The 24,462-nt window shown below is 38.8% G+C and overlaps 1 protein-coding gene across 1 annotated transcript in view; it reads right to left on the reverse strand.

The window, feature by feature from the left end:
• si:dkey-220k22.1 (multiple epidermal growth factor-like domains protein 9) overlaps positions 1–24,462 on the reverse strand; it is a 181,132-nt gene that overhangs the window by 53,375 nt on the left and 103,295 nt on the right. Inside the window, exon 3 of the mRNA XM_007228591.4 lies at positions 4,180–4,319. Coding sequence (XP_007228653.3) covers positions 4,180–4,319 — 140 coding nt within the window. The remainder of the gene's footprint in view (positions 1–4,179; positions 4,320–24,462) is intronic.

Raw genomic sequence — 24,462 nt, forward strand, 5'->3', positions numbered from 1 at the left:
GACTTTGTGATGTGAATTTGAGCCTCAATCAAGTCTCAATCAGGTCTGTATGGTGTAAGCACTTCTTATGTTACAAGTCTTGAGTCCCATGTCTCTGTGGAGTGAGTTTTAAATCCAGATTTAAGTTTGGGGGCATACAAGTAGAGTCTTAAGTTTCTGTAGTCTAAGACAATTGAACAAGTGATTTGACCTTGATAATCATTAAACAAAGTGTAAGGTGTTGTAAATTGGATGACACATGGATGTTTAAATGTTGCTTTCATGAAAGAATAAGTCAAGTCTTGGGTCCAAAGTTGACCTAAAGGTCACTGGGTTACTGGGTCTTGAGATTTTGTGCAACTCTTAGTCCCGGGGTTCGAGTTGAATCTTGAGTCTCTGGGAGATATGTTAAGTTAAGAAGGTTAAGTCTCAAATCTATGGGGGGGCTGAGTCTTGGTTGAGTCTTGAATCTGAGATTGTGATGTATGTCTCAAATCTCTGGGATTTGAGCTGATGCTTGTGTCTCTGGAGTACAAGCTGAAGTTAAGTCTCAAACGTCTGGGGTCTGAGCCAAATCTCAAGAGTCTGGGGTTTGAGCAAGAGTCATGTCTCAAATTTCTGGGCTGTAAGACTAAATGGAGCCCAAATGGAGTCCAAAGTGTTTCAGGTTTGAGAATTATCTCAGATATCTGGGGTGCTGCAAAGTGCAATACAGCAATAATGAGCAGCAATCTCTATAAATACTTCAAACAGAGCCTCTAAGCTTGGCCTAATGCTAAATAACCACTAAGGAGCTTTTATAGAACAAGATTAGGTTTCATATGAGTCCGCAAAACACCCATTATGTTCTGCAAGGAGAAAATGATTAGATTTAAGCATGATGCATGGTCTGGTAAAGCATTCAGCAAACACAGCGGTGTAGGTGGGTTCATTTGCTGCTGCTGCTCGTGAGTCATGAGGAATTAGCGGCTCCTGGGTAATGTATGTGTACAGCTGCTCACAGTAAGCTGTCTGTGTGGTATAGGAGAAAAGTGAGGGAGAGGGGAAAATGCTTAGTACTGCCTTTGTTTAAGAATGATGACCTCAGCGCTCGGACTTAGCGTTCGGACGTCAGCACTGGACGAAGGCTGCGGCTTGGGCTACAGTCGAAAAAACTGCTTTCATTCTAAACATGCCGAATGCGCAACGTTTCCTGCCCCCCTGCCTTAAATGCTCCACCCTCTGGGATTTCACCCCATGCATTTTGTGAACACAAATTGAATTAGATCATCGCTGTGTGACATCAGCAGACATTATGACCCTGAATCTCTGCAGAGAGAAATCCAATACAGTTGCAGATTGCATAAGAGGTGGCTGGTGCTCTGGCCGGTGGGCTAACAGGCTAAAGAACATCAAGAGTTCAAAAAAAGTGTCTAGTAATGGCTTGGTGTTCTCAACATGCAGCTCTGAACCAGAGATTGCTGTACCGCACTACAAAAACACTGAAAAGATTCCACAGATCTACATGCCATAGAAGATACACTTTTGGTTATTTGTAGTTGTGAAGGTACCTCAGTTAAGAGCAAGTTTTGGGTTTGAGTTTCGGATCAATGCTCTGAAGTGGAGTCCAAGTGAAGTCTTGAAAGCCAGTGGTCCGTGCCAAAAACAAGTGTCTAGAGTGAAAGTCCAAGTTGTGTCTTAAAAAGTCTGGGGTCCAGGACAAAAAACATGTGTCTAGAGATAAAGTGCCCAGTGTCTCAAGTGAAAGTCCACATTGAGTCTCTAAAGTTTGAGATTTGAGCCAAATCTAGAGTCTAGAGTGAAAGTCCATGTTGATTCTGGAAAAGTTGGGATTTGAGCCAAATACCCACTTTCTAGAAAGAAAGACCAAATTGACTCTTAATGTCCCCAGTGTCTAGAGTGAAAGTCTAAGTTGAGTCTTAATGGTCCAGGGTCTGAACAAAATATCAAGAGTGAGATTCCAAGTTGTCTTCAAAGTCTGCGGTCAAGGACAAAAAACATGTGTCTAGAGAGAAAGTTGAGTCTCGTAAGTATGTAATTTGAGCCAAAACCCCATTGTCTAGAGAGAAAGTCCAAGTTGAGTCTTAATGGTCCAGGGTCTGAACAAAATATCAAGAATGAGATTCCAAGTTGTCTTCAAAGTCTGCGGTCAAGGACAAAAAACATGTGTCTAGAGAGAAAGTTGAGTCTCGTAAGTATGGGATTTGAGCCAAATCCCCATTGTCTAGAAAGAAAGTCCATGTTGAGTCTCAAAATCCCCAATGCCTAGAGTGAAAGTCCAAGTTAAGTCTGGAAAGTTTGAGATTTGAGCCTAATCTAGAGTCTAGAGTGAAAGTGCAAGTTGTGTCTTGAAAGAATGAAATCTGAGCCAAATCCCCAGTGTCTAGAGTGAAAGTCCAAGTTGACTCTCGAAAGTATCTGATTTGAGACAGATCCCCATTGTCTAGAAAGAAGTACAAGCTGAGTTTTGAAGGTCCAGGGTACGAACAAAATATTAAGTGTCTACAGTGAAAGTCCAAGTTGAGTCTCGAAAGTATCTGATTTGAGCCAGATCCCCATTGTCTAGAAAGAAGTACAAGCTGAGTTTTGAAGGTCCAGGGTACGAACAAAATATTAAGTGTCTACAGTGAAAGTCCAAGTTGAGTCTCGAAAGTTTGGGATTTGAGCCAAATCCCCATGGTCTATAGAGAAAGTCTAAGTTGATTCTCAAAGCCCTTAATGCCTATAAAGAAAGTCCAAGTAAAGTCTGGAAAGTTTGGCATTTGAGGCAAATCTAGAGTCTAGAGTGAAAGTCCAAGTTGAGTATCGAAAGTATATGATTTGAGCCAGATCCCCACCGTCTAGAGAGAAGTCCAAGTTGATGATCAAAGTCCCCAATGTCTAGAGTGAAAGAGAAGTCAATGTGGCCCATAAAAGCAAAAATTAACTTCTCAGCTGGGCTGAATGGAGTTCCAGTTTTACCTTAAACAAACATGGTCTATCTATGCCATTTTACTAAATTGTCCTAATATGTGACTGTATTATGATGAACACATGATTGAATCATAGACAAACATTTTGTTGCTTATTTACTCAGATGAGACTGGGGACAATTTAAGTTCAGTGTTAAGTAGAAATTAAAATTTATTTTACACAATTAACTAAGTAGCTTTTAACACAAAAAACACAAACGTACATAGCCATTAAGTCTCACAGTTAAGCTAAGAGCTGCTAGTTTGAGCCTGATCATGTTTGTTGGCCGCTCTGCGGTCTTACTGCAGTGGATGTAAATCTCACGGGTTTTCCTTCTCTTAAAAAAATATTGGTTCACAGCAGACTGCACAGCATCCTAAAAAGAAACAGCGGTGTACCTGCAGCATATTGCCCAGCAGTATTCGTCAATACAGCCCCATTAAGTCTCTATTAAATCCATGCGTCTTTTTTAGTGCTGACATTTTAACTGCCAGTATGGTTTCCTAAATGTAGCATCTATACAAATGCATCCCTTACAACTAGAGAATGTGTTTAGCAGAGTTTGTAAATTGTTTGTTTGTGAAGATTAGATCCTGGTTTATAGTAAATGAAGGGGAAAGCTGCTACTTGGTCTCAAAACTAGCACAAATCAGCTGGGTCAGTTTACCATAATTAATTAATTTTTATGGACTGCAAATATATCTACTTCAAAGTAAAAAAACTAGAGAATGCAGATCCTGTAAGACACTGTGTGTGTGCGTCAGTCTGATCTAAACTTGGCAGGTGATTTTTGTCTGTTCATATAAGTGTAAAAAATTATGCACACAAAGTCTTTGCTAATTGATTTATTTAACAAATGTGCAGATGAACTGATTTATAGCTATGATATTGATGATTAACTGTACTATTGCTGCTAGTAGGTTAATACTAGGTTACTAAGTACTTTTAAGGTGGTTGCTATGGTTACCTTATAGTGCTGTTAGTCCTGCTATTGCCAAAGTATTGCTTCTATGTGGCTGCTACAGTGTTAATCTGTGGTTTCAAGGTGGTTGCTATGGTGAAGAAAACTTCTACTAAGATAACTTTATAGTACAAAAACACAAATGTTTTTCGTAAAAAAAAAAAAAAAGAACATTTGATTTTGTATCCAATTAGAACAGTAGGATCTAAAGACAGAGCACAACACTGTGATTTAGCATCTTCTGCATTCCTTTGATATATTCCTTCAATATTTTCTGCTCCCGTTACCTGATTGTGTGTCGCAGAGGCTGGTGTGATTGTTACACTGGCACGGTTGGCATCCTGTGCTGCTGAATTTGAAGAAGCCCGGCCGGCAGTCGTCACACTTGTCTCCGTACACTCCCATTTTACACGTACACACACCAGAGCTGAGATAAACGACAAGAGAAGAGAGAGAAACACAGGTAGAGATAATTAATTAACTATATAGAACAGAATACACACATGTTGACACACTCATTACATTCTGCTAGACACTTGCTGAGGGTTCAGAACACATCAACCATCAGAAAGGGAGAAAAATTGAATGATTGTGAGTGTAGAATTACTTTTGGTTTTGGTTTGAGATAGAGTTTACTCATCAAAGAAAACACATCCAGTTAGAGTTACCACAATAATTACGTTATGCGCTTATCGTACAATATATGGAATCGTACAATTATTTTTGCTGACCTTGTGTTTCCCTGCATGTTTGTTTACATAGAGTAAACCTTATCAAAACTTTAGTCAGTCAAGAGTCAAGAGGCTTTTATTGTCATTATATCTGAGTACAGGTACACAGTGTAGTGAAATTACGTTCCTCCGGAACCATGGTGCAACATGGAACAACAAGCAATAGACAACATGGTGTTCTGATAGTGCAACATAAAACACTACAACAAAATAACACTAAATAACAATAAATACAATAAATACAAAAGACGAGACAATTTAAAAGACAGGACAGTGCAGTACCGATATGGTATATTAATGTGCATGGTGAGGATAAGGTGCAGAGATGTGTAACATACTGTAACATATAGAACATATATAATCACAGCAGTTACTGGGGTAGAGAGTTTATAGTTTTTTGGGAGCAGCAGCAAATATTGCTGATAGGTATAGAGACATTTCAGTCTTTGTGTGCTGAGTGTGTTTTCTTGCAATAAACAATAAAAAAAGACCAAAAAACACCCAAAAAATGGCACCTCATACAGAGTGGTCTGTGGCAGGTGAAGAGGATAAGTATACATCTCATAAAATATTAATAATTAAAGATTCACTGTCCTTTATAAGGATTAACTTTTTGGTATTATTTCTGCGACAATATATTGTCCAAAAATATAGCTATTCAATTCAGCAGATAAAAACACTTTGTTGATAAGAGAGATCAACTAAAAATGGCCAGACTGGTTAGAGCTGACAAAAAGGCTACAGTAGCTCAGAGTTGAACAGAAAACATTTCAGAATGAAGAACACAAAATCCAACCCTAGAGATTAATGAGCTACAACTGCATAAAACCACAATGATTTTCACTTTTGTCTTTTTAGCTGAGGCTGCAGTGAACACAGGCTTTGGTTATAGACTCTAAAACAGGACAGCTGAAGGCTGGAGAAACATAACATGGTCTGATAAATCTGGACTTTTGCTGAGGGAAACAGATGGTAGGGTCAGAACTTAGCATGAACAGCTTGAATTCATGGACCCAGGCTGCCTTGTGTCAACACTCCAGGCTGGTGGAGGTGGTGTAATAATGTGGGGAATGTTTTCTTGGCATACTTTGAGCTTATTAATACCAATCATACATCACTTAAATGCCACAAAACAGCGTATTTTTTGACATGAAGTATAATTGCTGATGTTGTACATTCCTTTTAACACAACATTTGACCTTGCGATCTACCAATGGCTACTTTCAACCTAATAATGCTTCACACAACCAAGCAAAAAAGGTGGTCTTAAACTGGATTTCCAAACAATACAATAAGTTTAGGATTCAAAGTTCTTCAGCGGTGTCTCTTCACAACAAGCACATGATCTAAATCTTGTTGTATTGGGATGTGGTAAAACATGATAAATCAGCAGGAGCTACAGAATGTAATGCAGTGGTGTAAACACTGGCAAGAGTCTCAGAGGAATGCTTCCACCATCTTGTAGCATCTATGCTATTAAGAATTAATACTGTTTTGAGAGCAAAAGAAGGCCCTAACCAGTTCTCTCAGTGAGTATATAAATAAAAGAAATCATACTAATGATCAGGTGATAGGAGTAGTGTGTCCTCTTCAAAGTCGAAATAAAACCTACACCACTGGGTTTTCATTTAATCATCTGAGTTTCTAGAAAAAAAACTTTTAAGAGCTGATGCTGACCTGTTTTAGCCAAAATAGCAGCAACTGTTTAACCCAGCACTAAGGAAACCGAGGTATTTGGTGTTTAAGCAGCAGAATCATATCCAGGTAAAGATGTTTAAGGCTAAATGTGAGCCAATTCTGCCCTGAATGCTCACAGCCTCTTGACCCACCATTCGACAACTTCATAAAAATGCACTTTTATTTGAACAAGGAGCTTAGAACACAAGTTTCTGACTGAAATAAAGACTCACAGAAAGTTATTGTGAAAGAAACAGGAGAATGCATTATTCTTTAGTAATATATCTCAGATGCTCACCATACAGAGATGACGCTATGGACGCTGCAGTTTTTAGAAACGGTAGGATCACAAATTCCACAAATTTCGCTACAAGCACGGTACGAGCTCAGTCCTCGTCTATGTTTGGTTGCGTTTAGAGTGTTGGTTCAATGTGGGCCAGCTGGGACAGACCGGGGCTGCACATCATGGTGTGAAGCAGACCCACGGTTTCCATGCCTCCGCACTTCACAATGTGTGTGTGTGTCTATATATATATATATATATATATTTTTTTTTTTAATATAATTTTATTTCACATTTTCCACATTTTCTCCCCAATTTACACGGCCAATTACCCAACCCACTCATTAGGACTCACTAGTGATGCCCCAAAACACCAGGAGGGTGAAGACTAAAACATGCTTTCTCCGATATGAATGTGAAGTCAGCCACCGCTTCTTTTTATGATAGTTCCGATACATCAGCTCACAGACGCCTTGTGCTGTGGACATCATCCTAGGAGTGATGTAGGGAGAGAGCGCCATCTACCCACCCGGAGGGAGCAGGGCCAATTGTGCTCCTCTGAGCACTGGCAGCTTGATGGCAAAGCTGCATGAGTGGGGGTACGAACCTGCGACCTCCTGCTCATAGTGGCAGCCTACTTTGGTTCAAGCTAGATACCTTTTAGGTTCTAAAATTAGGTTTGTGCACAGGAATGGAAAATTTATTGTCTTTAAAAAGGTGAATTACTTTGTTATGATATTATGTTATCATTTTATTAGTGGCAAATTAGTGGTCTAAAAATGGCAACAATATCGTTTATCGCAATAATTTCTGGGACAAAATATCATTCACAAAAAATTATCGTGACAGGCCTAGTCCCGACACATCTGTTGACACACCCATGTCAGAATTAGGCATGGCACTAATATGTTCATGCTTGTCTGCTTCAGAGTCCTATTCTATTAGCAAGACTGGTCAACTAGGGACTATACAAGCTGTGTGTGCGCACACACACACACACACACACACTATATCACTATAAATGAGTAGTTGTTCTCTCAGGGCCCTCCACGCAGACTCTCAGTCTCTAAGGGGTTAATAATGATAATAATAATAGCTAAATAAATAAATAAGCAGTCTGTGCTGCACATCAAACAGCCGCCTTCTTTCTTTGAGCTGTCAGACTGACTGCTCCCTCCGTTCCTCTCCCAATCCCCACGCACTCTCCTCTCTTCACTCCACTATCCTGCACTGTCCTCAGATCAGTCCCGCCGGCCTCCGCTCTACAGTGCGCACTGGAACCTCTGGCCGTAGGTCAGCACACAAAGGCCCTCATGCTTTTAAGAAGATCAAACAGCCACGGCTTGAAAACCCCTCTTTTTCCCTCCGCTCGGTCGATTTTTCCCCCTCTCCTAACAAGAAAAGATGCTTTCATCTCGCTCAGAGGGTGGGAAGAGCGGAAAAAATCCAGGTCCAACCTGAACATCTGTCGCAGATAATGCTCCACACTCGCAACGGCGCGAGGAAGCTTTCCATCACACATGTGGCCAGCCTCCAGAATAAATATATTTCATCATTCAGATGATTAAAAATTTACACTGTTTGAGGGCTTAAGGGTTTGAGAGATTTCTTAGACTGAGCACATTATTTACACCTTTTTTTCTTTCTTTCTTTCTTTCTTTCTAATTTTTCCCTCTTCCTCCCTAATTTTGCACGGCCAATTACCCAACCCACTCACTAGGACTCTCCCTATCACTAGTGATGCCCCAACACCAGGAGGGTATAGACTAGCACATGTCTCCTCTGATACATGTGAATCAGCCACCGCCTCTTTTCGAGCTGCTGCTGATGCAGCATTGCTGAGTAGCATCACATCGCGCTTGGAAGAAAGCGCAGAGACTCGGTTCAGATACATCAGCTCACAGATGCCCTGTGCTGCAGGCATTACCCTTTAGTGATGTGGGGAGAGAGAGCGCCATATACACACAGGGAGCAGGGCCAATTGTGCTCCCTCTGAGCGTCGGCAGCTTGATGGCAAAGCTGTATGAGCGGGGATTCGAGCCTGCAAACTTTTGGCTATTTCTAATAGAAGTACTAATGGATACCTGTTTTTTTATCTCTGTATATCAAGAAAAATATGTTCAATATCACATACAGATATACACGATACTGCTAAAAGTATTTGCATATCTGTGTTTAAACACATATGAACATCCTGTTCTTTATCCACAGGGTTTAATACGATGTCAGCCCAGCCTTTAGAGCTATAACAGCTTCAACTCTTTGGGAAGGCTTTCCACAAGGTTTAGGAGTGTGTTTATGGGAGGTTATTTTCACCATTCTTCCAGAAGCATTTTTGTGAGGTCAGGCACTGATATTTTAAGACTAAAAATGTATAGCACTAGACTATGAATTTATAACAGTATACTAATAAATTTAAAACAGCACTAGACCAAGAATGTAAAGCATTAGATTAAGCATGTATAGTACTAGACTAAAAATGTACTACTGCATTAAACTAAGAATATATAACATTAAAGAGTAACAAAAGATCCTGATTTTTGCTTTGACTCAAGCCTCAGCTCAAATTTAAAAAATGCTAAAAAAAAATGGGAGGGGTAGTTTGGGAGGGGCACTGGGTGATGTATGGGTTTAAAGTCAGGGCAGGAGGGAGAGCTGATTGGCTGAGCAGCAGTGTGCCTCTGATAGTGGTGAGACACAAATGGTTGGACGTCAGCAGGGGGGTGGTATTATGGATTGACTGATTTGCATATTGTGATGTTTCTGTGATCAAAGTACATGAACACATCATCCACACCTATAGCACAGTTAAACCATTGAAGAGGCGTCAATGGCTGCAGTAAAAGCGTTTTTTAAAGGTAAAGAAATGTTTATAAAAATGATTTAGGGTTTAGTGCCTCTTTAAACTAAAATATTTACAAGTAGAGTAAGAATTTATAACATGAAACTAAAAATATAAAAAATATATTTACAATTAGAGTAATAATTAATAGCAGTAAAATAAGAATATATAACATTGAAAATATATTAACAATCAGAGTAAAATTTATAGCATTAAACTAAGAAAATATAACAGTGAAATATATTTACAATTAGAGTATGAATTTATAGCAGTAACCTAAGAATGTAAAGCATAAGACTAAGTATATATAGAATTTCTATACTTCTATACTGAATATCAGTAAATACATATTTATTTTTTGCATTTAACCATTCATGTAAGCATATTATTCCTTAAAAAATATGCTTATTCCTGTTCAACTAATTTTACATTTATAAATTTTTATATGTAGACTGCCTACTAATGTTGCCCCCCTCCACTTCACTGAGCAAATCTGCACCGCCCCTGATAACCAGTGATAAATATACGCCATCCCTAATATTTTTATTTCTGAGTAATCGACTCTGATTGTTTTTGCATTTGAATGCTTGAATGGTTTAGAATGGTATTCCTAATTGTTTTAATTACTTGATAACTGTGTAAGATTGGGCTGATCATCCTGCAGCGCAGGGCAGGCATTGGTTTCTGAAGACTGAGCATCACAGTGGAGAGCTGCTTAAAAGAGAAACAAGACACTTTAAAGCAATTTAACAACGCTTTTGATCAAAGCGAGATACATCTGTTATTGAAGTGGAAGAGCAGAACGCAGCGCGGCTCTTTTCACAGGCTAAGAGGCTCGTAAAAGCATGTGAAATATCTGCAATTACTCCTCGTGCTCCCGCACCCACGCGCACACACTTAAATAAGCAATTTAGCTCGCTCAGATGTACCCCCCCCCAGGTACAATCATCAGCATCCGGCGCGGCCGCGCTGTAATTGGCCTACCTACCGCTCTGCAGGTTGGGCCTGACGCTTTTCCTGTGATAACCTTGAGAGAGGCCTTCATCCTAACAGCACATCAGCGCATGAGCTGAGCCTCATTAAACGCATGCAGCAGAAAAAAATGAAAAATCAACAAGCAAATCTGACAAACCACAGCGGACTGGAGGAGGGAAGAATCAGCGTTCTGCAACACATAGCGAGACGCCTGTAGATTCTGACTGAAGCTGAACAGCCAATTATAAGCATCGTCAGTCAGGAAGCAGAGCAGTTGTTTGTAAGGTGGGAATGTTGTCAGTTTAAACTTACAGAGTAAGCGAGAATTTGACAGCTACAGAAAAAACTTCACCACAACAGCGCTGAGCTGCAAAACACAACTATTAATAAAATAGACTGATAGATTAACATACACGCTACATAAATATATGCATAAATACATACATACATACATACAGCATCGTGGATAAGAAGATGAGGGAGAGAAAGCAGCAGCGTATTTGTTTTCAAGAGTTCTTTTTTTTTAAGTAAGGCAATGGCTTTATATAGAAATCAAAATGTCAAAAAGTAGCTGCACCCGGAAAGAATAAATTATAACAGGGGTCTGGAATTAAGTTTGGTCACGAGCCAAACTCATCGTCAGGGTCGTGGTCCAATACACTACCGCTGCCCCAGCTAGTGATTAGGACACGGCCAGGAAAAACGGCCTTATAAGGAGATAGTGAGCCCAAGAACGGGCGGAAACAACAGAACAGGCGGAAAATAAAATCACGCTGAGCACGACAGAGAGACAGGGGAGGATGGTAAACAAAAGCTCACCAGAGAAGCCTTCTATTATATTTTTATTTTTTTTCTCATTATAGTTTCATGCGGGGCACCTATTGCCGACCCCTGAACTAGTAGATAGTCATGCCAGACTGTCATGGACTGAATCTTGCCTTGGTGGAGATGACCAACAAACCTCTGTATGGAGGTACCATAGTCAGCACCAAGATCAACAAAGTAGCATTAGATTAGCATCAGTGTGCTTTTTCAACAGGACAATACTGGTCCACATACTGCAGCCATCTCAAAAGCTTAAGAGCTTATCTGCAACAGATATCAAGACGCAGTGTATTTTTTAGAAGGTCATTTCCAATGGTTCTTCTTCTTTAGTACAGTGGCAATGGCTCTATATAGAAATTAAAAGATCAAAAAGTAGTGGACTATCCACCAAAAGAATAAACTGGTGCATAGCCATGCCAGACTGTCATGAACTCACCCAGAACCTTGTCTTGGTGGAAAGGAACAACAAATCAGAAAAACACAATTATGAATAATAAAGTACTAGTGCATTTAAAAAAATATATATAATATTATTGAAAATTAACTTTATTTTAGTAATCTATATTATATATTCTGTATATCTCATATTATATAGATGTATTACACACAGAGTGATCTATTTTAAGCGTTCCAAACCATCACTGACTGTAGAAACTTCACACTAGACCTCAAGCAGTTTGGACCGTGTGTCTCCCCACTCTTCATCCAGATCCCTTGATTTACAAATGAAATGTAAAATTTACTGATGATCAGTGATGGTTTGGAGAGACATGTCATCTGCTGGTGTTGATCCACTGTGTTTTATTATCAAGCCCAAAGTCAGTGCAGTTCAGTTTTCCCACAAAACCTTACAGCACTTCATGTTTCCCTCTGCTGACAACTTCTATGAAGATGCAGATTTCATTTTCCAGCAGGATTTGGCACTCTGCCCACACTGCCAAAAGTACCAATCGGTCTCATATAATACTCTAATTTTCTAAAACACTGATTTTTGTTTTTTCATTGGCTGTAAGTGGACCAATAAGAGATGCTGCTCACCATGTCACCCATCATGTAGTCACATTTCTGGGCAGATGCGTGTCGGGCTAAGCTGTACAAGTGGGGCTACATGTTACCAGCAGGCTATGGCTATGGTTAGATGCAAAAGTATAAATTGGTCTTAAATAATCTCTTAATTTCAGACTCTGTCACCCCCTCTGGCAGTACAGAGACTGTTCTAGACTGAGTGAATATTAAAATAAAACAGCTGTATCTTCAAATGAGATAAATATTCATATATATTTCCTTCATCCTCTAAAGCTTTATGATGTGAATGTTCATTAATTTTCAGGGTTAGTTTTATACTCGTGCCTCTTCAGCTTCTGTAAGCCGATGGAAACGGAAACGGCAAAAGTGCAGAAGACGTATGAACTTGTGTAAAACTGTAAAGAGTGTAAGGAGGCTGACTTCCCCCACGGGCCTCTCACAGGGTCTTTCTGAGCTGACAGCTGACACCACGCTCCTCCACCGCTCCGCTTAGGGGCTTTGATGCTTCACTGTGCTCACAGACGGAAAGAGAGAAAGAGAAAGAAAAAGAGAGAGAGAGAGAGAGAGAGAAATAAAGAGAGAGGACTGTATAGAGACAGAGAGCAGATCTCATGTTGTGATAGTCTTCACTGTGAGCTCCGGGCAGTGAACCATGGCGTTATCGGGTCATATCTGTTCTGTGTGGAACCGTGGGGGTCTTGCTTTTTCCACAGTGGAGATAAGAAACAATGCTGTGCTACAAATATAACTGAACCTTTGCTACACTATGTGTCCAAATGTTTATAGAAACTCCTTCTATAATAAATGCATTCAGCTACTTTACATAGATAGACCTTATGTCAAGATTTTGTAGAGAAGCAATGAGACCTAGGGCTGCACAATATTTAAAGTGAAATCTGACATTGATAGTTTTATTTGATATACATCATTGAAAAGTTGTGTAATTTCTGTAATTCAGATGTATTACACACAAAGTGATCTATTTTAAGCATGTATTATTTATTTTATTGTTGATGATTATGGTTTACAGCCAATGAAAACTCAAAAATCAGCGTCTCCAAAATTTCTAATATTCTATAAGACCAATCGGTACTTTTGGCAGTGTGGTCAGTGTGCCAAATCCTGCTGAATCTCCATTAAAGATGTTTCCTACAAAATCTGAAAGATATTGTGGGAAAACTAAACTGCACTGACTTTAGACTTGATAATAAAACACAGTGGATCAACACCAGCAGATGACATGTCTCTCCAAACTCTACATCACTGATCATCAGTAAATTTTACATTTCATTTGTAAATCAAGAGAGCAGAGTCTGGAGGAAGAGTGGAGAGACACACAGTCCAAACTGCTTGAGGTCTAGTGTGAAGTTTCCACCAATCAGTGATGGTTTGGAGAGACATGTCATCTGTGCTACATCTGAGATGTAGATTTCATTTTCCAGCAGGCACACTGCCCACAACTACCAAAACGTAATATTGTGGTAAAATTAACAAACAGTATACAGCAGATATAATGTACTTTGTAAGCATCTTGGTGGAGTTTCTCCCCATGTCTGTGTGGGTTCTTTGGGGGACCAAAATACATGGAGAATAGTCCAAAAACATGGAGATCAGTTCAAAAACATAAAAAAACAGATTAACTTCATACTTTAAATTGCCCTGGTGTGTATGTATGTTTGACTGTATGCCCAGATATGTGCTGGGTAAATTCCTCAGTGCCCAATGCTGTCCTCCAAGTGGACGGTTGTTTCTGGTTGAGAGTATGCTGTGTGCGATTGGCTGCCGCTTCATACCGATGGGGGTTGAGTGTAAATTATTGTGTGTAGAATGTAGTTGAAGGCTTAGAAAAATGGTATTAGTGTAGTTGTCAGTATGTAAGCAAGTATCTAAATATCTGGATAATAACTGAATCTGAAGCCCTAATGCTTATACAGAATACGGTTCTTTGGAGCAGATATTTATTAAAATTTTGGCACCATGCCTTATGCCAGGGGTGGGCTGGTGGGGTATAAAACCTTTGAGCACCTCACTGAGTTGTGGTGCATTAGAACAGTGTTCTATCCAGTGTGTTTTAGATAATTGGGAATTTGGGAATGAGTTGGGGTGGTGATCATCCAACATCTGGACCTAACTAATACTAATTTCTTATATTAATTATATATATTTTTGTTATTTATTTTATTCATTTATTTTTTTGTTTATTTATTATTACTTTTATTTTTTATTTCATTTTAATGTTTTGTATTTTCATTCTTGTTCTAAGTTCTATTACTCACTCAGTCATTTAATCACTTATCATTTTTCATACTTTACTTTACTTCTACTATTATTTATTTACTTATTTTATATTTTATACATTTTTTATTTTTATGTCAAATCTGTTCTTTTTATGGTATTTCAGAATTTTCTGTTTTACATATATATTTGTATTAAATGTTGATTTAAAATGCATACTTTTATTTATTAATATTATTTTATTTATTTACTTATTTAATAATTTTTTACTATTTTATTTCTTATTATTTCTAAATTATCATTAAATGTGTTCAATCCCTTTGATGTTATAAAGGCTCGGCAACATTGTAAATGTTTCTTCCCGAGTGAAAAAAAAAGGATTGTTTGATTGATTGATAATTAGCTGTATGTGGCTTAATGCAATCAAATCCTCACAGCAATTTCCCAAAATCTAGCAGAAATCTAGCATTCCCTGTACAGTAAACACTACAGAAATAATGTCCCTATACTTTGGTCCATATGTTGAATTTTCTCAGTTTGTTCACTCATGTCCTCAGAAATTGTTGCAATTACCACGTTACCCCCTAAAATCCAACCTTCTGGGGGTCCAAGCACCCATGCCAACACCACCTAGAATAAAAGCAGTTGCCCCTGCTATGACATGATGGGGTTGCTAGTGGAAGTGTGCTGTAATCATCAGCTTCAAACACAGACAGTAAAAGGAGAAGACAGCGTGATCTCCTCTGACCTGAAGCATCTTCTGCTCAAATGAACGGAAGAGCGGACTAAGTGCTGTAAAATTGTGACAGATTGCTGTACAGGTCTGTGAAATCTTATCTTCACCATCAGGAACACTGGACACACCAGAAAATACAAAGCATCTCAGCAACAGAAAACAAGCAGGTTGAAATACTGGGGAACAGGAATGTATAGAAAAATTAACTCCTATTAAATATATATATAAAAATCAGGTTTCCACATCCTGATACAGCACACTAGACTGATGTCTCCTTTAGCAAGAGTTCTGACGCTAGTTTTGCCTGCCTGTGAGTCAAATGCCATAAATGTAAACAGAAACTTGCTACAAATTCTACATCATGTTTATTTTATTCTATCAGAGTTGTTTTGTCTTTTACAGTTCTGTTCAATTCACAACGACTTTTTCATAGTTTCATAGAGTTTTCATAGTGTGTTTAATGTGAATTGGAAATTTGAACAATACATAACATATCTCTGAAATTTCCTTTTTTTACAGTTTGTTTGAGTTGGTTTTCCTGTTAATTGGGTCTTTTCCAGCTCACTAAGAAACAGACACACCTCCCCTGAGAATTTTATGGCGAGGATATCAACCATTTCACACATTCTCTGCTTATTTCCCGAGCTACTTTGACTGTACTGTTCTACTGAGTTGATATTTCTACTCTAAAGTGTAGTTTATTTCAGATTTTGGTTAACTGAATTAAGGTACTTCAGATATTTTTACTGTTATACACTACTATAATAAGAAGAATAAGAATAAGACAAAGAAGAAGACGGAAAAGAAAAAGAAGTAGAAGAAGGAGAAGAAAAGGATGTAGAAAAAGAAGAATCAGAAGAAGAATCAGAAGATCAGAAGAATCAGAAGATCAGAAGAATCAGAAGATCAGAAGTAGAAGAATCAGAGAACTTAGAAGAATCAGAAAAATCAGAAGAGGAAGAATCAGAAGAAAATGATTCAGAAGATCAGAAGAATCAGAAGATCAGAATCAGAAGATAAGAATCAGAAAAAATCAGAAGAGGAAGAATCAGAAGAAAAAGATTCAGAAGAAGAAGAAAAAGAAGAAAAAGAAGGGTGGAAGAAATGGTTCTTTAGGCAATGCTTTGGTTCAAAAAAGATATGTGTGTGTAGAACATTTAAATTTTTGGAACCCTAGATTCTCTATTTATTCATTAGTCTTGTTATTAATGAAGAAACTATTATGAAACATTTAATAACAGTTTGATATGTTTTGAAGACCCTCAGGGTTTTATTTAAGGGTCTGTGAAACTGATGTCAAATATGACAGCAGTGTAGTTATTAGGGTAAATAACTGTGTGTATGTGTATGTATGTATATTCACAGGATTTGTTTTAGGGTTAAGAAGTTGATTGTTCACGTTGTTTCTTTTTATAGTTCTTATATAGCCCAGGTCTTCAAATCTTGTTCTTTTTGAAAGTTAAGGCCACAGTTTGGGGAATTTAGAGATTTCACTCCCCTTCCAACATGGGAATACTACTGTTTTCAATTTAATAGAAAGAATCGTAGGGAAGCTGCTTTAAAAGAATAGTAAAGGCAATGGATGGCTATGTTGTGTTATACCTACCATGACTTGCTAAGTCCAGGACTTTGTAATATCTCAATTTTAAGTCCTCTGTTCTATGTCATCCCTCAAAGAATTCATAGTAGTGCCATCATTTTAACAGTGTCCAAAACAACTTGTCCAAGAGTGTCTCTGATGAAGGACAGTGTCCTGGGTATTAAGCACTGAGCATTGAGTTCCAGCCTTCCTACCAAACAAAAAACACCCCTTTGCCCAGAAGCAAATCCTGCCAACAAATAGCTTTCCATGCAACTGCCTTCCAATGACCCAATGATACCCATGGAGAGCTCATCTGTTATCTTCTCATCCCTTTCTCCTCTCAGAGCAATAACGGCTAGACTGTAATAATAAAGTAGAGGGAGGATGTAGGAGTGTTATCAATGTCAGATTTTATGACTCATGCTTGTAGGTTAAACAGTATCCTCATAACTTTCTCATTACAGTATCTAATCAATCTAATCTAAGCACATCCTTAATGTGAAAACTCAACAAAACAGGCTTTTTTATATTTAGAGGGGAAAAAAAGGACTGCTCCCACTGCAAATTTTGCTGTTCAAAGGATTGGGGGCGCAGCCCTCAGCTGGATCTCGGTGGACCACAAGGGTCGCCAAAATTCAACAAATTCGTTCTGAATGGGTAAGCTTGTTAAACAAACAGCTTCGACAAACAGAGATTAAAAAGGCATGACGGCGTATCTCACAAACACATTCTGTGAACAAATAGCAGCCTTCCATAAGAATACTGCAGTGGAAACTCGGCAGAATCTGTTTTGCTGTTTGTAACCCTACTGTGCAGAACCTTTTTGAAGAACTTCAGCGTCTATACGCTCCTGTGTGAATTGCAGCTCTGGAGCTCATCACTCTCTGGAGTAAAAATGTACCCCTCTGGGAGACTGAAAAATATCCAACTGATTTTCAAACCACAGAGCCAGTGATCGATATATATATAAAACCAACACTTGGCTGCTGGAGCCTTTTAAAACAACGAGCTCCACTGAGATCTTGTCTTCAACAAAAGCGAGCTATGAACATTTTGCAGGGGTTGAACCACGTTTCCCAAAAGCATAGACTGGTAAAACTCACAGCAAACTATTTACACCAAAGAATAGGTATGTACACTTTAACTAATATTCATAATGACCATTTAACTACCACTGATACTCCAAACATACTGGAATAGCAGGGTGTGCTGTAACCTGTGAGGTGTTATATTGTGAGTGAGTTGAAGACTGGTCAACATGCTCATGGCAAGGCTATGTAAATTACTGGAGTAGAGTTGGAGTGAGGTCTGATAGTGTGTTTTAGAATGATGGGACATTTCATTTCTGAAGTTGTGTGGGCTTTTAATGCCAGGTTCACACTACACGAGAACATGCCAGAACTTAACACACATTAGAACTCCCGATGCTGTGCTGGACAATATCTATAAAGGAGAATACGCACTTGCAGTGAGTCCAAAAAGAAAGGGTTCATATGAGGCAAATGAGTAAAATCAGAGTTTTAAATGTCTGATCAGTTTTATACTGAAATATGTACTTATTTTCTTAATCCAGGACTATATCAAATGTTTCAGTGCAGCACACATCATTTTTATTGTTTTGAACTCCAGTTATGAGCCTTTTAAACATGCTCTACCTGTATCTCCAAGGTTTTGCTCACCAACCAAATCAGCTCACAGTAGCAGTAATGCTAGTGCTTTACAGTGAAATACACAGGCACACTTTCTTTGCTTTTGTTTAGTAAAATGCATTATTCTGCTTTCTAAAATGAAAGAAATATTCAAAACAAGTAGTTCATTATTATTTTTAATTTAAAGTTTTTAGATTTAATTTAAAGCTTTTAGTTTGAGATTGATATTACCACCCTCAGTGGACAATGAACAGTGGGTGCTAATGATTGTGACTAGCGTTTTCTGGCTAGAACTGTCCATGCAAACAGACAAAGGACTCTGTCAGAAATCACATAAACATTCAATACAGGAGAACCTACATGCATATCCCCCCACAGGTCAGTAGAGCATTCTTAGCTTCTATGGGACAGGATATTAAAGGTGTAAGTAAATATTGATAGAGTATATGATAATATTGAGATATTTGGTTTGTAAATACTGTAAAGACTGGTTTCAGACAGTGTTTTTTTAGTATTGTACTTAAACAGTGAAGGCTAGTTAACAGTGTTATTCTCTGTCATTGGATCCACTGTATTGATTGTGCAAAAAAAGTTAACTTTTCTTTTATTCAGATTTTATCAATATAAGATTTTTCATAAAATGATGATTTAAACAATTACAATTTATTGCCTTGCCTACAGTATTGAAACAAATTGAGATATTGCAATGTGGAAAAGCACTGTGGAAAAATTGTGATTGCACTAAATTGCATTGTAACTCTTGCCAATGCACAGCCCTCCATGATCTTTGTTTTGTCCCATGACTTTTGGCATGTCAGTGTATTATATACCACAACCTGACAAATCTACAGGTCACACAGGTAAACGATACTCATACTGTACATTACATGTTCTAGGAACACTGGATAACTTTCTTTCTATGATATATTTTATTGTTGTGTGCTCTCTAGAACTCATCTCTCTAAAAGACATCATCATTACTGTCATTACTGTCACTCATCTGTCATTACTGGTGGTCTAGAATGAAAAACTGACTGATGCAGTGCATTACTTTCCAATAAACTCTGACTTTAGGTGGCCTCATTGACCCCACCCACTCACCCAGTGACAGCCCTGCAATCTTCCTGAGAAATTAATTCCAGCTTGGAGAAGGTCGGTGCGGATGAGCCGGGCTAATTCATCTCTGGATGCAACCCTGCAGTCTATTTATATCTATTTATATTAATGAATAACAGCAACTCAAACTGCATTACTGTGGAGCAACAGAGGTAGATCTTTACACATAACATAACATAACAAAGCTGGAGATGAGTGAGGTAGAATGAGATAGAGATGCACAGAGTGAGACAGAGATGCTTAGAGTGAGATAGAGCGGAGCAGAGTGAGATTGAGCGGGGTAGAGAGAGATAGAACGAGGTAGAGATGCTTAGAGTTATATTGTGCTGGGTAGAGTGAGATAGTGATGCTTCGAGGGATATAGAGCGGGGTAAAGTGAGAGAGTGAGGCAGAGTGATATAGAGTGGGGTAGAGTGAGAGAGTGAAAGAGTTATGCACTGCAAAGTAGACTGAGGTAAAATGAGGCAAACTGAGACAGAGTGGGCTAGAGTGAGGTAGAATGAGGTAAATGGAGGCATATTGCTAGAGTGAGGCAGAGTGAGTCAGAGCGAGGTAAGCTGAGGCAGAGAGTCAGAGTGAGGTAGAGCAAGGTAAAGTGAGGCAGAGTGAGGTAGAGCAAGGTAAAGTTACGTAGAGTAAAGCAGAGTAAGGCAGAGTGAGATAGAGTGAGGCAAAGCAAAGTAAAGTTATGTGGAGTAAAGCAGAGTAAGGCAGAGTGAGGTAGAGTGAGGCAAAGCAAGGTAAAGTTAGGTGAAGTGAGGCAAAGCAAGGTGTGAGTTAGAGTGAGACAGAGCAAGGTAGAGTGAGGAAGTGAGGCAGAGCAAAGCAGAGTGATGTACAACAAGATAAAGTAAGGTAGAGTGATGCAGAGTGGGGTAGAGTGAGATAGAGATGCACAGAGTGAGATAACGCGGAGTAGAGTGAGATAGAGCGGAGTAGAGTGAGGTAGAGGGGGGTAGAGCAAAGTAGACTGAAGTAAAGTAAGCCATACTGAGACAGAGTGGGCTTGAGTGAGGTAGAAAAGTGAGGTAAAGTGAGGCATATCAAAACAGAGTGGGATAGAGTGAAGTAGATTGAGGCAAAGTGAGGCATATCGAGAGTGGGATAGAGTGAGGTAGCGTGAGATAGCAAAATAAGGTGAGGCAGAGTGAGGTAGAGCGAGTTAGGGTGAGGCAAAATGAGATAAAGTGAGGCAGAGTGAGGTACAGTTAGGTGGAGTGAGGCAGAGCGAGGTAGAGTACGATAAAGTGAGGCATATTAAGACAGAGCAGGCTAGAGTGAGGTAGAATGAGGTAGAGTGAGAGAGCAAATTAAGGTGAGGCAGAGAGAGGTAAAGCGAGGTAAGGTGAGGCAAAATGATGTAAGGTGAGGCAGATCGAGGTACAGTGAGGCAGTGTGAGGCATAGCAAGGTTGCGTGAGGTAGTGAGGCAGAGCAAAGTAGAGTGAGGTAGAACAAGGTAAAGTAAGGTAGAATAAGGTAGAGCGAGGAAGTGAGGGAGTGTGATTAAAGGTCCACAGAACACACACCACTAACTACCGCCTGGTAAAAACAGAATGCAGCCAAGCAGAGTGCCAAAGATGATAGGATCTTTGGTATTTACAGTGACATGCAAAAGTATTCATAACCTTTGAACTTTTCCATAACAATCCATTATCCGGAAATGGATTGAGTTTGGCACAACTGTAAACCTACCAAGACAAGGCCGTCCACCTAAACTTACAGGACGAACAAGGAGAGCACTGATCAGAGATGCAGCCAAGAGTCCCATGGTGACTCTGGAAGAGTCAGGTGGGGAAATCTGTCTACAGGACAACTATTAGTCGTGCACTGCACAAAGAAAGACATTAAAGACCCATTTGCAGGTTGCCAGATGCCATGCTGGGGACACAGCTAACATGTGGAACACGGTGCTTTGGTCAGACGAGACCAAACTTGAACTTTTGGTCAAAATGCAAAAAGCTAAGTGTGGCGGAGAATTAACACTGCACATTACTCTGAACACACGATCCCCACTGTGAAACATGGTGATGGTAGCATTATGCTCTGGGGCTGCTTCTCTTCAGCAGGGCAGGGAAGTTGGTCAGAGTTATTTTTAAGAATATACTGCACACAAATACTGAACTAAGCACTGGAATCCTGCATCTGTACTTCCTGGCACTTTGGTGATGCTCTTCTTCATGTGTCTGTCTGTTAGTCAGTCATTCTTACAGTAAAAAAAAAAACCCCTCTCCATGGCATTTTGTGCCATTTCTCTGTTAGAGAAAACAACTGGCATGTGAGCTGAAACAAGGACCACTCTAGCAGCATAATGACACCTTGCTTTTAGATTTAAAGAAATGCAGCACCTTTAAAAAGTGCTGAGTGAAAATGCATGCTGGGTGGAGGGAGAGGCAGCGGGCGGGGTGAACAAAGGCGCTCTGTACTGAGAGAGCTGAGCCGGGCAGAGTTAACAGCCTCTTCCGCCAAGTCCACAGAGCTGCTGTGAGCACACCCAGAGGACTGAGAGACAGAGAGAAATACAGAAAGAAGGAAATGAAGAAAAAGCCTGAGATAAAATACAGGAAATAAAATATCAAAGAAAATTTAAAGAGGAGATACATGGCTATCAAAATAACCCTCATGAGAATATGTAGCTGCCTGATGTTGCATAAATGATACTATGCTTATGCCATTATACTGCAATATATTAACACACAGACACACAGTGTTAATTAATGAGAAGCACCAAAAGCAATCTGGGTAGTAAGGCATTGTAATGTTCACATTACAAATCTCGGTACCACTTTAACACATACATAAAACGGGCAACAATATAGATGGCTGTGGGTTCACTATTTGGCAAATAACAGGTCATTGTTGCCCTTTCTACGTATGTGTTATAACTGATTATTAATGATTTATAAGGCATTTACAACCTAATTAGTAACCATTAATAAACTAATTGTAAACTATTTATAAACCCTTTATAAAGGTAGTCTTATTTTAAAGTGGTACCCAAATCTCATTGGAGAGTAAACAGCATCACGAATTCCAAAGAACACAGACAGGTCAGGAATAAGGTTGTGGAGAAGTTTAAAGCAGGCTTAGGCTATTAAAAGTATAAGAGATAAAATAAAGGAAATAAAATATCAAAGAAATTTAAAGAAGAGATAAATGCCTATCAAAATAACCCTCATGAGAATATGTAGCTGCCTGATGTTGCATAATTGAGTACTATGCTTATGCCATTATACTGCAATATATTAACACACAGACACACAGTGTTATTAATGAGAAGCACCAAAAGCGATATGGGTAGTAAGGCCATGTTCACATTACAAATCTCATTATTCAATTCAGATTGTAAGTGACCTGTATCTGTCAGTAATGTGAAGAAATCATACCTACACACACATGAAATCTAATCTGAAATTCATGTTGCATGCATATGTATCCAATCTAGGAACACATGTGAAAGGTTTACACTTCCTTAATGAAACACAGATCTAATTTTTTCATATGTGGTCCTAGACCGAGTGTGTATCAGATTTGTGGGCATGCAACATCAATGTGAACAGTCAGACTAGATTTCTTGCATCTTTTTGCATGTACACACGTCTGGAGAGCTGTCGACATGAGCCAGCACTGCTGTTGTGCAGAATCCTGACACGCTGCCAGATTCAGAACGTCATTAAGTAGTATACAAACAACATCTTACACTTGTGAGTCCTGATGTTTCTGTATATGATTAATTATATTTATAACTATCAATTCTTTGCCTCAAAAAACAGAACATCACTTAAGGAGAGTGAGTTTTATGAAAAATGTTAGGCTACTGTGGTAGGAAAAAGTTTGGGGACCCCTGATCATTTTCATGATTTTCCTTTATAAATCATTGCTTGTTTTGATCAGTAATTCCAGTTAAATACATCAAATAGCAGATAAAGTGAAATAAAGTTTATAGGATTTAGAGAAAGTGTGCAATAATTCTAATAAAACTAAATTAGGCAGGTGCATAAATTTGGGCACCCCAACAGAAATAAAAAATTACATCAATATTTAGTAGATTCTCCTTTTGCAGAAATAACAGCCTCTAAATGCTTCCTATAGCTTCCAATGAGAGTCTGGCTTCTGCTTGAAGGTATTTTGGTTCATTCTTCTTTACAAATCATCTCCAGTTCAGTCAGGTTTGATGGTTTCTGAGCATGAACAGCCTGCTTTAAATCACAGCACAGATTTTCAATAATATTCTATAGTCTGGAGACTGAGATGATCATTCCAGAACGTTGTACTTGTTCCTCTGTATGAAGGCTTTAGTAGATTTTGAGCAGAGTTTAGTGTTTAGGGTCGTTGTCTTGTTGAAGTATCCAGCCCCTGCGCTTTAACTTCAACTTTCTCACTGATTCTCAAACATTGTTCTGAAGAATCTGCTGATATTGACTGGAATCCATGCAACCTTCAACTTTAACAAGATTCCCAGGACCTGCACTGACCACACAGCCCAACAGCCCCACATCATGATGGAACAGCTGGGGGTCAATAACATAACCAAACTAATTTTGTGGTTTAATAATTAGTGCTATAGGTAATCTATTGTTCTATTTTTTCTATGAAAATTCTATAGACTTCATTTCACTTCTTATTATTGTGTTCGTCTGCTATATGATATATTTAACTGAAAATGCTGATCTGAACAACCAATGATTTATAAAATAAAAATCATAAAAATGATCAGGGGTGCCCAAACTTTTTCATACCACTGTAGCCTATTAGTAATCTGTTAGTCAGCTATACAAAAATGAATTAAACTATGACACACTACATCACTGATGCAAAGCGCCAAAGGCTCTTGCCTACAAATTTCTCTGTCTTTTAAAAATATTCTGTCTGCTAATCAGTTAAACCACATGCT

The sequence above is a fragment of the Astyanax mexicanus genome, chromosome 1 (genome assembly GCF_023375975.1).
Source record: "Astyanax mexicanus isolate ESR-SI-001 chromosome 1, AstMex3_surface, whole genome shotgun sequence".
Lineage (NCBI taxonomy): Eukaryota > Metazoa > Chordata > Actinopteri > Characiformes > Acestrorhamphidae > Astyanax > Astyanax mexicanus.